The 13,292-nt window shown below is 42.4% G+C and overlaps 1 protein-coding gene across 10 annotated transcripts in view; it reads left to right on the top strand.

The window, feature by feature from the left end:
• elavl4 (ELAV like neuron-specific RNA binding protein 4) overlaps nt 1-13,292 on the top strand; it is a 75,703-nt gene that overhangs the window by 37,064 nt on the left and 25,347 nt on the right. For all 10 annotated transcript variants that reach the window (XM_044199139.1, XM_044199140.1, XM_044199137.1 and 7 more), the window contains 2 exons: nt 9,373-9,476; nt 13,107-13,260. In XM_044199139.1, coding sequence (XP_044055074.1) covers nt 9,373-9,476; nt 13,107-13,260 — 258 coding nt within the window. The remainder of the gene's footprint in view (nt 1-9,372; nt 9,477-13,106; nt 13,261-13,292) is intronic.

Genomic DNA, 13,292 nt, shown 5'->3' with positions numbered 1-13,292 from the left:
TTTGCTTGCTTGCATCTCATGATACATTTCCCATCAGTGTTGGCCTCTTGACTAACCTGTTAGCGTTTGCTGACAAGGTGTGAGCACATGAGCCTCTCAAAGGTAGGAGAGACAGACAGGTCCTCAGCGTCCTCTCAGCTTCCTGTTGAGTTGCTCTTGTCAGCTCCAATGATACCAGCATGGCATGAGGCTCGGGCGGGTGTGGGCAGGCGTAGACACTCCAGCTCCGTCTGTCACCCTGGCTGACTTCAGCTGGTAGAAAAGCCACCTCTGGGTGTCTTTCTTGCTCCCCACACGCCTGCTTGCCTACCTTCCTGCTTGCACAGCTACCTCTGCTTTGTGCTCTCATAACACGGCAGGGACATGCAGATTAATCTTTTATTTAAGGCTAGCTTACACGCACCTAGCTGCAGCCCACACACACTTGCACATAAGCCCCAGGCCTCCACCTGTGAATTTCCTGTCTGCCTGTGTACTCTTAAAGAAAATATATCTATCATTTTGTTGTTTGAATTAAGTGTGTATACTGTAGTAGTTTTTATATATGTCCTCCTGCATTCCAGGCAGAGAGAATGCTATATATACAAATGCTGATGACAAGGGCATTATGGCTTTGAGACACTGTGCACTATAGATGGTTCCACTTAAAGTGCTTTCTGTTCATTCTCTCTTTCTTTAAAATGAAGCAAAACATCTATTTAAGCTGAAAATTGCCAGTCTGAAAGCTCAGATTTTGAGCAACAGTGGAAGCAACGCCTTACTGAAACATTAGTGAAAAAACACACATACCTATATGGAGAGCTAGGAAAAATTAATGTGGACCTTGCAATATACTGAATCAGCACTCACGACATGCCCGTGCACACATGCGTACACAGAAATGGAAGTGACTGATCCTTGTCAATAAGAAGAATTGATTGAGTTCAGGGGGGGGGGAGATTTTATATTTTTCTGGACAACCATTTTTTGGATTCTCATTCTCATTACTGTAGCCAAAAGCTCAGTAGAGATCGATAGGATATTTTACTTGCTTGTTGAGTACAGAACAGTGAACAGTTCACCATGTTTACCAGCTGCTAGGTGTCTGCCTCTGTTACCTTTTTCTTCAGGTAGTCACAGCATTTGCTTATTGTCAGCTTTCAGTAGCAAACTTTACTCACTTTATAATAATGGGAACAGCATTTTCTCTGTTCGTGCAGATGAAATAATTATTATCTCTACGTCAAACCCTGTAAAGACATCATCCCAGAGCACACTGACTGAAGCCTTTTGTGCACACTACTCTAGTCACCTTCCATGTGTTGGTTTTATATGTGGAATCTGGGGAGCTGATGCAAATCATTGTGACAATGTAGCAAGCCAAGCAGATGTTGGCTATGAAAAATAGATGGACTGTGATGTCAGCTGTGGAGTAGTTCAAGCCAGAGCACCTCTGACAGACAGCAGCTTCAGTACCATGTGAAAGCCTGCTGCAAACCCAATTCTTACATAAGGACAGGTACACGATATTCATATACTGTAGGTGCAAAAAAACATCTCAGGTTTGCTGGATTTGGCTTGCTTTGCACGCACAAGCCTGTGGTTCATGCAGCACACTTCCATTAGTTTCATTGTCGTTTCTTTTCTGTTATGGAACATCAGGTGCACCCACAAGTATTGCAAACATAAAATATGCATCTAACCCTGATCTGCAAGGACAGACGGGTGGAGCTTAGCTCCTGCACAAGGTCTGTCAGTCTAACGGGGGAGCAGATCAAATATTCACCATATTAACCCCAGTTTATCTCTTTGTTGCTACTGAAATATATATTGACAACACGCTTAGCAGCGAAACTGATTCTCTTTGTATTTCAGATTGCAAGCTGAGCTGTTTTTCACATTACTAGAGTGATGGGAATAAAACTTGCTATTATTCCTCTGTTTGTCTTATGATGAGACCCATTTACACCTTCCAAAACACCTAAACAACACAAATGCAATCTTGTTCTGTGTGGTGACAAACCATTACATACTTTTTAAATCCTTACTGAAATCATACCAAGGGAGATCTGGTGCAGTGTTTATATCTCACATACAGGCTGCATTTATCTAAACCTGAAATGGACTGAAGGCTGAAGATAGCGTGAACAAAGCTGACAGGCAAAGAGATGAAAAAAGGATTTGACATCTCCAAAGCCAGGTATTAAGAGAGCTGCCAAGCTCAGAAGTGCAGACACAAGCAGCCAGACACACATTAAAGTTTCAAAGTCCCAGGTCCCGAGAATGTCCTGTCTCTCTCCTCTTAGCACCCCCCAACCTCCTCCTCCTAGCACCCACCCCCCCAACCTCCTCCTCCATCTCCTCCTACTCCCTTTGCTTAGGACCCAGAATTGGACGTCCTGAGAGCTTGTTTAGCTGCACCACTACTCCTGTGACCCTCACTTCAGACTGCCTCTGTCCCCTCTCATTCCACTCTGCCCTTTACATAGAAGACAGAGGTTGTGACTTGTTCCCTGTGTCTGGCCTCAGATCCAGAAGCTGAATGTGCCTCAGGGCGGGTTTCTCGCCCTCTGACCCTCCACTCTGAGTGCAGTGTACCTGGGCTGGAGAGAGCTAGGCAGTCCCTTTGTCCCCAGGATGTGTGCTGCAGGACTGGGGGGTGGATGGCTGAGGGCTTGTGGGTCTGCTCACTCTGTGCTCTCAGAAGGAGCCCAAGCAGGTGCAGCAGAGTAGGCTCCACAATCCTGATGTAACAGGGTTATCCAAGACTTAAAGGGGCTTCTCTGTCTGTCAGCTTGGCTTCTCCTTCTCAGCTACACAGCCAGCTAACCAGCCCACACACTGCAGGCTGCAGTCCACTGGCCCCAAGGCTCAGGGAGCCACCACGAGGGGGTGGTTTACGTGTGTGTTTGTCCCTGAGCTTCTACGTGGGCAAGTGTGTGTCTATGTGTGTGTGTTGGTGGAAGCAGGGCCTTGGGAACTGAGAGTGGGAGCCTCCTGACTGCAACAGTGGCTGCTACCTTGGCAACCCAGGAGGGAAAGATGTGTTGAATGAGTGAGTGGGAGAGGGATCTACAGTAGATGCATGTGTGCGGGGGACGTGGCTCTGTTTATGAATTTAGTTATTTAAACGGACTGAATACATGCCAAATGATATGCTCTAACTGTACTGCTAGTATTTGAGGCACTGTAGTCTTTTGTTCTCTTTGTGTTAAGCTTTTTGCAAACTCACTCAACTCCCTCTCCCTATTTCCTATGGAGTTGACCCTCTTTAAGGTAAGTGTATTTTGACATGAAGCTGGTGACAAGGCACCTTTTCAAATGTTGGGGAGTGCTGGCCCATCAAAAAATAGCACTACCTCAAGTTGCTGCAGCAGCAAGGGGCAAAACGTCAGAGGGTGGGAGAGGATGGAAGCAGTGAGTGTGACACATTTATTTTGACAATGTGAAATGTTTTTTTTCTCCCCTCCACCTCATCTTAAAATGTCGCTAAATTCAAGACTGACTGAACGGATTTGCTTGTTTCTGGGGAGAAGGAGTTTGTCCTCTCAAGGTGTGTTAGCATCACCGGCTCATAGCGCCGATGATCCCTGCCAGCTGCAACTCCCCCTCACCCCTTTTGATGCTTCTGTCCACCCATGACTTCTGAATGACAGACAGACTCTACTGCTGACAGGGTGTGGGACTGGGAACAACTAGAAATGTTTTAGCCTTTAAAAAAGGTCCCTTCACACACTCTCTGTGTGTGTGTGTGTGTGTGTGTGTGTGTGTGTATATAATTTTGTATTTATTTTTATAATTTTGTATTTTTTTTTTTTTTTTTAAATCAGATTTTTCATTTTGTTAGATTGCTTCAAATTCATGCAGGGATTTTTCAATTTGTTGGGCAGCATGTACTACAAAAAGTTCTTATTTTTAATGGAAATATCTAAACTACGCAGGAAAAAAAAGAAGTGAATCATTTGAATTTGAACAAGTTGGCAGTTGTATCACCACTGCAGAATGCCTCTGCTCCAAGTAAAACATTATAATATCTGTTTTGACAAACCGGTGTCAGCAGTTCAAATTAACTTTTTGATTAATAGCTACATGCTTTCAGAGAATAGTATTAAGAACAATAGATTGCAGGGAGGTACATAGTAAAATAGAAGGTTCTTGGAGCTATGTCATTTGGTAGCTACCACTCTAGATCAAAGAGTCTATAGTGCATTGTGTGAGCCTTGCTTGATGATAGCAGGAGATGAAGATGCTTTCATGTCTGCAGTACAGGGCTCTTAGTCACATAATACAACAAAAAGGCACAAAATAATGACAGGCAATATGCAACTGGAGTGTCTTACTCTGTCTAACGTAAATTCAGTGTAGCCATGCATACATCTATTTTGCTTTTGTTTGTGCATATTTATGTACCTACTGGATATGTAATTTTCCATAGGTATGTTGTGTGAATTTTCTCTGGTGTGTGCGTACAGAAGGAGGAAAGGAAAGGTGAAATAACAGTGGGGCCAGCAGGCAGGACACCCGCTCGAAGTACACTCATTTTCTCATATCACACATTGGACAACCTGCTGCTCCTCAGGAAACAAATAATGGCTTAGTCATAACACCTCACTAACACACCAAAGAGCTACTTACTAGAAATAGCAGTGATTTTACCATTGAACACATGCCCACCTCCCTATACAATTTATGTCAGATTGTACAAATGGTCTGCCAAAAGAGTAGGGGTGGGTCCAAATTAGCCCCCACCTCCTCACTCCCCCACTCCATACGCTTATTCTGTTAGTGAAACTGGACATGGCACTATATGAAACAGCACTGCAGTGCTATAGCGGTACCTAAACCTGTACAATATATAATGTCAGCTTTTGGAAGATGTACAAGTGCATATCCAGCCACACAGTATAATATTAACAAACCCTAGATGCTTAGATTTATATACTTCACAAAATCCCACTTGGGGACATTACTTTATTATTACTTACTTTATTACAAGACCTCTGCCATTATTAAATTTACATAATTTTTTTATTAAGAAGTCCCCTTTCATTGCTGCCAAGCATTTTCTTGAGTCGCTACAACTGTTGTAGAATTTGCACAACTGGCACTGTAAGCAGCTGACAAATCAAAGGAAAATTAATATCTAACCTCATTAAAAGGCCATTATGAAAAGCAATGCATCATTTGGGTTCTTGGTTTTAATTGACAATTAAAATATATAAGTTAATGTATCCATTAAGCCAATTGATCAGCACAAGGCTGATTTTTCTGTTAGCTACAACCCCATTAGAGGCTATTTATCATGCATTTTTAATAGCTTCTCTACATTGCCTCAGATGCAGTACTTTCTCAAGTTATTTTTAATTATAAAATACCAGTAGACAGTCTGTCTAAGATTTTTCTGTGGTTTTCAGACTTCTCAGGCAAACAATTCCTGTGACAAAGTTAGGAGGGACACATAGTATTAGGCAATGTCCCCTGCACTGATTTTTGAATTCTGTTCAACAGCATTTCTCTAACCTTATGTAAAATTTTTATGACTATTATTATTAAGCAGCAGTGAAGCAACTTTCATAGATCACATGACATTGAACATTACTTTTATAGTAAGACTTGATCTTGAACATTTAAATGTGTGGCTAGAATTTACAGACAGCTTAACACGTTTTGCTTCGTCTTTACTTTTTGGTAATACATTTTGTCTGGGGTTCTAATAATGTGAAGCTGAGCCTGAGCTGACCTTATTCTTGCATTCCAATAAGACAGCATGCTAGGTTAAACGATGTGGAGACATTATAAACTGCATCTAAACTGTGCTGCTGCCTCTGCATGCATACTGCAGGTTACTGACGGACAACCACTTACAGTAGTACCCTCGCCTATATGATTGCGCGTGCATACATGTGATGAAACATGGAAATAGTAATCTTTTCTCTTTTCTCTAAATCTTAATCTTTTCAGTGTTGACATTCACTAAACAGTTTAGGAACTACAATCCCCCTCCACACACATGAACAATGATGCATTCATTGGTTATCTGCCAGCCACTTCACTCCTCGCTGTCCTGCTGCAAGGACATACTTTACTGCTTGTGTTTGTTTGTGTGTGTGTGCCTCTGCGATTGAGTGATTACATGTTTACTTGCCTGTGTGTGCACATCTGGGTGGTGTGCTGGCGTTGCCTCTCCCGCCCATCAGTGCAGATTCCAGGCAGCCAGGCAGTATGCCGGTGGCTCCCTGCTGTTAGCTCCTCCGTAGCGGGCTGGAAAAGGTTGGTGGAATCCCCTCCTGGAGCTTTCCTGATGCTGCAGGCAGATGTCTCTCTCTGTCTTGCCTCATCTCACCACTCACCTGAGAACTGATGCCAGCCAGCGAGACTCGCTCCCACCCTCTTCCCTCCAGCCCTGGAGGCCCTCAGCTTTGCCAAAGAGGGAGTGAAGAAGAGAGTGGGGGCGGGCAGATATGCCAGTACCAGCCTAAGCTCCCCATACATACAACATACACACTCAATTAAAGTGCATTCACACAAACTTACATAAACACATCATTTGCAAATAGCTGAATGCCACATTCATCAGGCCTGTAATCAAAGTAAATACATCATCGTGTTTGTTGCAAGACTATAATCCATTGCTGACTCACATGTGTGCATGCCCACACTTGCATATTAACATGTACGCACACCCATACACACACAGATACTCAACCTATACTGAGGGTGCCCACCGTCACGCAGCGTCCACGGCTGCTGGTTTGGCCCCATTTGGCTGCCTGGACTACTCCATGAGTGTTAAGAGTCTCTGTACCATTAAGCACCAGCCAGCCCATCTCAATTGCCCTGCATGAGTGCGCTTTGCCAGCACACTTCATTTTCAGCTAACCCTCTGGTAGCTGCACTTGTCGAACCTCACATTTCTTTTTGAAGATGAGGGAGAGGGGTGAGGAAGGTGATGGGAAAGTTGGAGGCGAGGGTGGGAGAGATGGCGAACACTGGAGAGGAGCTGTTGCACCCACCTGGAATTTAAACTGTCAGTGTAAATTGAATACATGCACCTATTAACAGTTAGTTTGACCTTTTTTTGCTATGTAACATTTATTTGAGGGAAAATATTTAATTTATCTGCATACTGTACACTATTGGGTAATATAGAATACCATTTATGACCCATCTCTGTTTATTGGCAAGCTAAAGATACATGTATGTTTTATTTCAACTAATTCAATTAGTTACTTTTGCCACATGTTCTCATTTGTGTGTACACTATTTAATAAAGAAGAAGCCACGAAGAATGATTTTGCAAGTTATATTTAAACTGCCAAACTTAACACCTGATGTCAGCTGAGAGTCAGAGAGGAGGGTTAGTTATTAATAGCAGTAGTCTCTTCAGGATGGCAGGTTTTTAATTAACAATAGAGCGTCTGATAATCCACAGTTAATCCAGAGGAGAAAAGGGAGGAGAAGAGAGAAGAGAAAATCATCAGCTGTTTGATGTTAGGACTACAAGTCCCTCCTGGCCCTTCCACTGCTGAGCACTGTGATATCCATAGCCCAAATGTATTTATTTTGTGAAACAGCCATGCTCCATATTTTGTGATTCACTTTGTCTCTGCCTAACCGCTGTCTGTTTCCATTAGCGTGACTGTGCATGCTGCTTCTTTTTAAACTGACTGGGATTCTTTGTGCTCATGTGTGGTATTAGTGGAGAGGGGCTGTTTGTTAAAAACTAGCCAACTGAAGGCCCTGATGGCTGGAGGCGTCCGCTTAAAGTCCTACGCCTGTTGAAAGGCTTGATCTGGTGGGGAAAACACTGGAAGATGTCAGGCCTGCTTCACACTCAAGGGAGTCTGCTATCTAAGACACTTTGAGCTTAGAGGGAAATGGGGGTGGTATGTTTTCCGCTTTCTGCACAGCTCCAAAGACAGTAACAAATATGTTGTTTGTACTTACTGTGATACTTTATTTGCTGGGGCATTTCAGGGAGAATTTGAGTTTAATTTCTGACATTCTAGGCATTCAGTCGTTGACACCTCTATCTTGAGCAACTTAATAAATGCATCAGAATAAATCAGTAGAATAAATTTCCTCAAGCTCCGAGATCACTAACACACCAAGCAACCGATGAGGAATGCAAGGATCAGACATATTCCCTTTTCACTAACATTATGACATGAAATCTCAGGTAGAGATGTTTTACCTGTGAAACAGTAACCTTTTGACCAGGATAATCTTTTGAACGGTCATTTGCTGGTCTTTTTAAGTGTTAATTGAATAGAGTAGTGAAAGAGTCCCTTAAAAGGGTACAAGGACCTGGAAAGAGGCTGTTTCATTCATCACATGTTGTAGAGTACAAAGCTGCAGGGTTATGGCAACAGAGCAGGCTTCACTGTTGTATGATAGTCAAGCCGGGGAATCAAGCAGGCAGGAGTAGGATCCAAACGCAGACAACCAGACAGGGTGGGTGCAATATAAATAATTTAGTGAAAGGAAAATAAGGCTTACACTGATACAGGCAGGCAGGAGTCACACAAAAACAGGCAAGCAGTCTAAATAACGCAAACATAAATCCAGGGAACAGGCAAAGTCCAAAAATCCAGCAAGGTCCAAGAGAAAACAGAGAACTAGGCCAAAACACAGAAAACTAATGCCAGGACCCTTGACATGAATACAATGACAATCTGACACAAAACAAAGCAAGCACACAGACTTAAATACACAGGTGAGGGCAGGATAACGAGACACAGGTGAAACTAATTAGGGCGGGGCAAACAATCAAAACTGGAGGGAAAAGCAAACAAAGACAGGAAGTAAAACTACACAAGACACATAAGGCCATACACATTACAAAATAAAACAGGAAATAGCTGAACACAAATGCAAAACCATGACATTCACATGACACATTGTTGACAACAGTCACACAAAGACTCTTCGCGCTCCGGGCAGGAGTAACTATGATCTTGTCAGAAGTGATGAAGAGATGTTGTAAAGGATTTTGTATGATATCCAAGAGGGTGTCCATGTATGGGAGCAAGGGCTGGGTATCATTTGGAGTTTTTGGAGGGACAAAGGTACTGGGGACTCTAGTCAACGCATCACACTGCTGTAAAACTGAGTAGTCAAAATGTAACTTTGGCTTTTTCCCTTAGACTACCAAAATTTCAAAAACATAATACAAGATTCTAAGTATGGAAGAGAGAGTAAAAATATTAGGTTATCCTCCTCTTCTAATAATGAGGGGTCTCTCTGTCTCCCTTCAAATCTCAAGTATGGATGATGAGTATAAATTAAGTTGTTTGATGTTTTCTTGTTGTTAGTGAGCAAATTGAAGAAATTAAATTATTGAATCGAGATAACATTTTAAAAGCTTTTCTTTCCCTCTTTCTGGCATTTCAGGACAGAGTCTGGGTTACGGCTTTGTCAACTACATCGACCCAAAGGACGCAGAGAAAGCCATCAACACGTTAAATGGACTTAGACTTCAGACCAAAACGATCAAGGTAACTGACACCATGTACAGCAAGTCCAATTATAACACACCATAATTGTTTCCATTACAAATACACAGTATTTTTCATGAACAACTAAATATTTGAAAAATATTACTGCAAAATATAAATATGAATTGCTAGATAATAAAAAAATCGCAATGATTTGATTAAGTTGTGCAAGTCATGCTAAACTTAAATTATAAGGCTGCTTTCTTCTTTCTCAAAGCCCTTTTAGATAGTGATGCTGTTAGTGAATGAGCTGGAGGCCAGATGGGATTAACATGCATGAGCCTCAGAAATAAAAAGACCATCTAAATCAAAGAGATACATTAAAAAGCTTGTGACTATGGCTGATATGCTAATTGCATATATATATATATATATATATATCTGAGTAAAAGGGAAGAAACACGTCAATCATTGCATGTTTTCTAAAATAATTGAGGACTTGTTATTACATTTTAATGGTATGACTAATGTGCAGGCTTGTTGGTGGTTGTCACAGAGGTAAGACAGATAAACCAATGCCAGCACTGCGCTGTCCCTCCTCCAAACATGTTTTGAAGACAAAAATTAAACCTTACAAGCAGTTGTTTTTTCATATGTTTAACATCATCATATCAATCTTCCCCCGAGCTTGTTTTCTCCTCTCTCATATCCTCTACTATTGTCCCCTCTGCTCTGTGCCTGCTGATATGTTGTTGCTTTTAAGCTGGGCAGTAATCTGTAGCTCTGTGGTAATCCCTGGATTCTCGCTTTCTGTCATCTGATCTAATCAGATCTAATCTAATCTAATATCATGGGATTAGCCTGTAGTTGTGAATGGGGAATCCCTGTGAGAATCCCTCCATTCCCTAGACAGTGTATGCTTCCTTGCCTGGCCTTGGTTCAGCATAGCATCCTGGCACTTGTCTAATTTATGCCACAGAAAAATAAGAGATAGAAAATAATATGTGATGTGAGTGTGATGTGTGTTTTCTGCATGTGTTGTTTTGGTGAATATGTGTGTACATTTCGGTTTGTTTGAGGTGGGATCTGTGGTGGTTTGATGTGTTTACAGTATGATGGGTGGATTTGTCTGTATTTGTGTGTGTTGTCTACATGTGCATGTATGAATCGGTCATTGCGACTTACAGTTTCAGCAAAGCAGGGCTCTCGCTGAGCAACGATTACAAGTGTTTGGATGAACTGAAAGATAAAGACTGGGTGTGCATTACAGGAGCACTGCTCTTGATACATGTGAGCAACTCAATACAAAGCAAGTCAGCCAACATGGAGACTTATAAAAAAGTAAAAATAGGCTTTTTCAATATGAAGAAAAGTTGAAGGTCAGTTATGTAGCGGGGAATCCATGAGGTTCTTAACTGAGTATAGCAGTCCGAGTTCACAGATTTTCACTCTCACACTCTCATGACACAAGAGGTTGCCTCAAGTTGTTCCTGAGATAAAGGCAGTCTTCATAATGACAGAAGACAATTCTGCATCTCTGTCTGGCGCTATCACTGTTTCACACTTCATTGCCTCCCCTCCCACTACCCTCTTTCCTTGCTTTCTCTCTCCACAACAGACTGAAATGCCCTAAAGGTAACAAGGTAAATTAAAAGGCAGCACGGTAATTCTAAAATTAAGTTTGGCACTCTTTCATGTCACACCCTTCCCACTCTCTGCCACTACACTTGTGAGGAAACACTTGGCCTAGAGATTCACATGCTCTCAGGCGATGTGTCTCTGTAGTGTCTTTGAGTCGGTTTCGCTGCTGCAGTTTCCTCCACCATGACACCTCAGATTTTGTCAACGATGGCTGCGATGCTGCTTTCCTACTGAGGCGCGAGGGGAAGCAGCATGCCAAAGGTGAGAGGCGCTCACAGTGACATGCATGCACATAATCTCACACACTTTTTCTGACTTTTCTGCGCACACACACACACACACTCCTGTTTCACACATGCACCACGCCACACTTGTACACAATACCGCTCACAGCTTGAGGAGGTGTTGAAGGATTAGACATCTGGAGTTGGCTGACAAAGAGAGAAAATGAGGGAGAGCTGCACAGAGAAGAAAAGAGGAGCAAAAAGAGGCAGAATCTGGAAGAGAGAGAAAGGTTTAGTGATGCAGCATGTAGGAAGGAAGCAGAAGGAAAAGATCCAGACATTCAAAAGGAGAGAGAGGAAGATGAAGACAAGAGGACCCAAAGAGGAAGATGTGTGAAATAAAAGTGAGACATGGGGAAAGCCAGCTGTTCCCGATCCCATTCTTACACCATTAGAGTTCAGCAGGATTTCATGCTGTTGCTCAAGGATATGACTGCATATCCACCATGTTTGCCTGACTTTAACCTTATTTGATGGCTTATGTCTCCACATGTCAGAGGTAATGAAAGTAATGCAAGGGAAAGCTGTTCCAGTCAGCAGCAGTAGTAGTAATGGGATTTACACAACTTTCACTGGAGCAAAATCAAGTCTACACGTGAGGATGTTTGGGACAACGTTTGACAAGTGAAAGTTCACTGGTAGAGAGCTACTGCTGGGAGCTGAACAGCACAATAGAGAGATGGAATTCATACAAAGTATATTCTAGGTAGTAGAATCTGAATGACTGAAAAATAGCATTGAAAACCGTGTGTGTATGCATGTTTATAGACATGTGCTTGTGGATAAGTGTTTCTGTACGTGTGTGGAAATGAGGAGGAGCAGCAGCATGTGACAAGGAGGAACTGAGTGAAATTGTGTGGGTGAGTGGTAACATGAGGAAGTCTTTTTATTCGCTCGGTGAGAGTGCTGTCCAGGAGAGTGTTGCAAGGGCAAGAATGTAATGGATTTTATGTGCATGTGTGTTTTTGTGAGTATGTGTATGGTAGCATGTGCTTTTACAGCAGACTGTAAGAAAAATCAGATGGGATGCAGTGGCAAACAATTGATTCCTAATACTAATCTTTAAAAAATGCAGGACAGATGCAGATGTTCCTCAGTAGAGTATGTTAAATGTTTTACACATACTGTATACCTGCTTAATAAAACTGAACTGTGAAATCCATTCTTCAGGGTGTGCGTGGCTAAATGGCACTTGGTGAAAAGCTCAAAAACTTTTGGTTACTAACTATTAGGCTCATGGCTAATGTGTTAATTAAACAGACATCTGCAAACACAACATATTAACTCTTACCTTTTTGATTCATTCACATTTAACTCAGAATAGTGCTTAAAATCAATCGGGTGAATGAAGAAACTTTTTGGTCAAAGTCCTAATACTATTAATCCTGTTTCCCTGGCTACCTGAGCTGTCCTTTCAAAGCAAAACACCTGTAGTTTCTACTCAGGGGAACAAAGTTTCCTCTGCCTCCCCCAGCAAACGACTCAAGTGTTATCTCTCCAGTGTTCTAAGCAGCTAAATCTTTTCCTGACAACGATAATCCCCAAGGCAAGGTGTCCTAAGAAAATATAGTCACATTTTCCTCCCTGTCGATCCAAAGACTCACAACCCTGCCCATCCAAAACACACTCACAAACAAAATCCCTGTACCTCTCACACTTAATTCTTGTTTAGATTTAAACCCCCCAGGATGTTAATGAGTGATAAAGTACGGGAGCCCTAATTTATTTATACAAGCCCTAAGACTTTGTGTGTCTTTTCTCACAGGTGTCATATGCCCGACCTAGCTCAGCCTCCATCCGTGACGCCAACCTCTATGTGAGCGGCCTGCCCAAGACTATGACCCAGAAGGAGCTGGAGCAGCTCTTCTCCCAGTACGGACGCATCATCACCTCCCGCATCCTCGTCGACCAGGTCACAGGTATCCATGGGGCAGCGCCTCCTCTCTCTTTA

Source organism: Siniperca chuatsi, linkage group LG6 (assembly GCF_020085105.1).
Source record: "Siniperca chuatsi isolate FFG_IHB_CAS linkage group LG6, ASM2008510v1, whole genome shotgun sequence".
Taxonomy (NCBI): domain Eukaryota; kingdom Metazoa; phylum Chordata; class Actinopteri; order Centrarchiformes; family Sinipercidae; genus Siniperca; species Siniperca chuatsi.
Note: the sequence above shows the minus strand (reverse complement) of the source record. Positions and strands in the feature narration are given on the sequence as shown.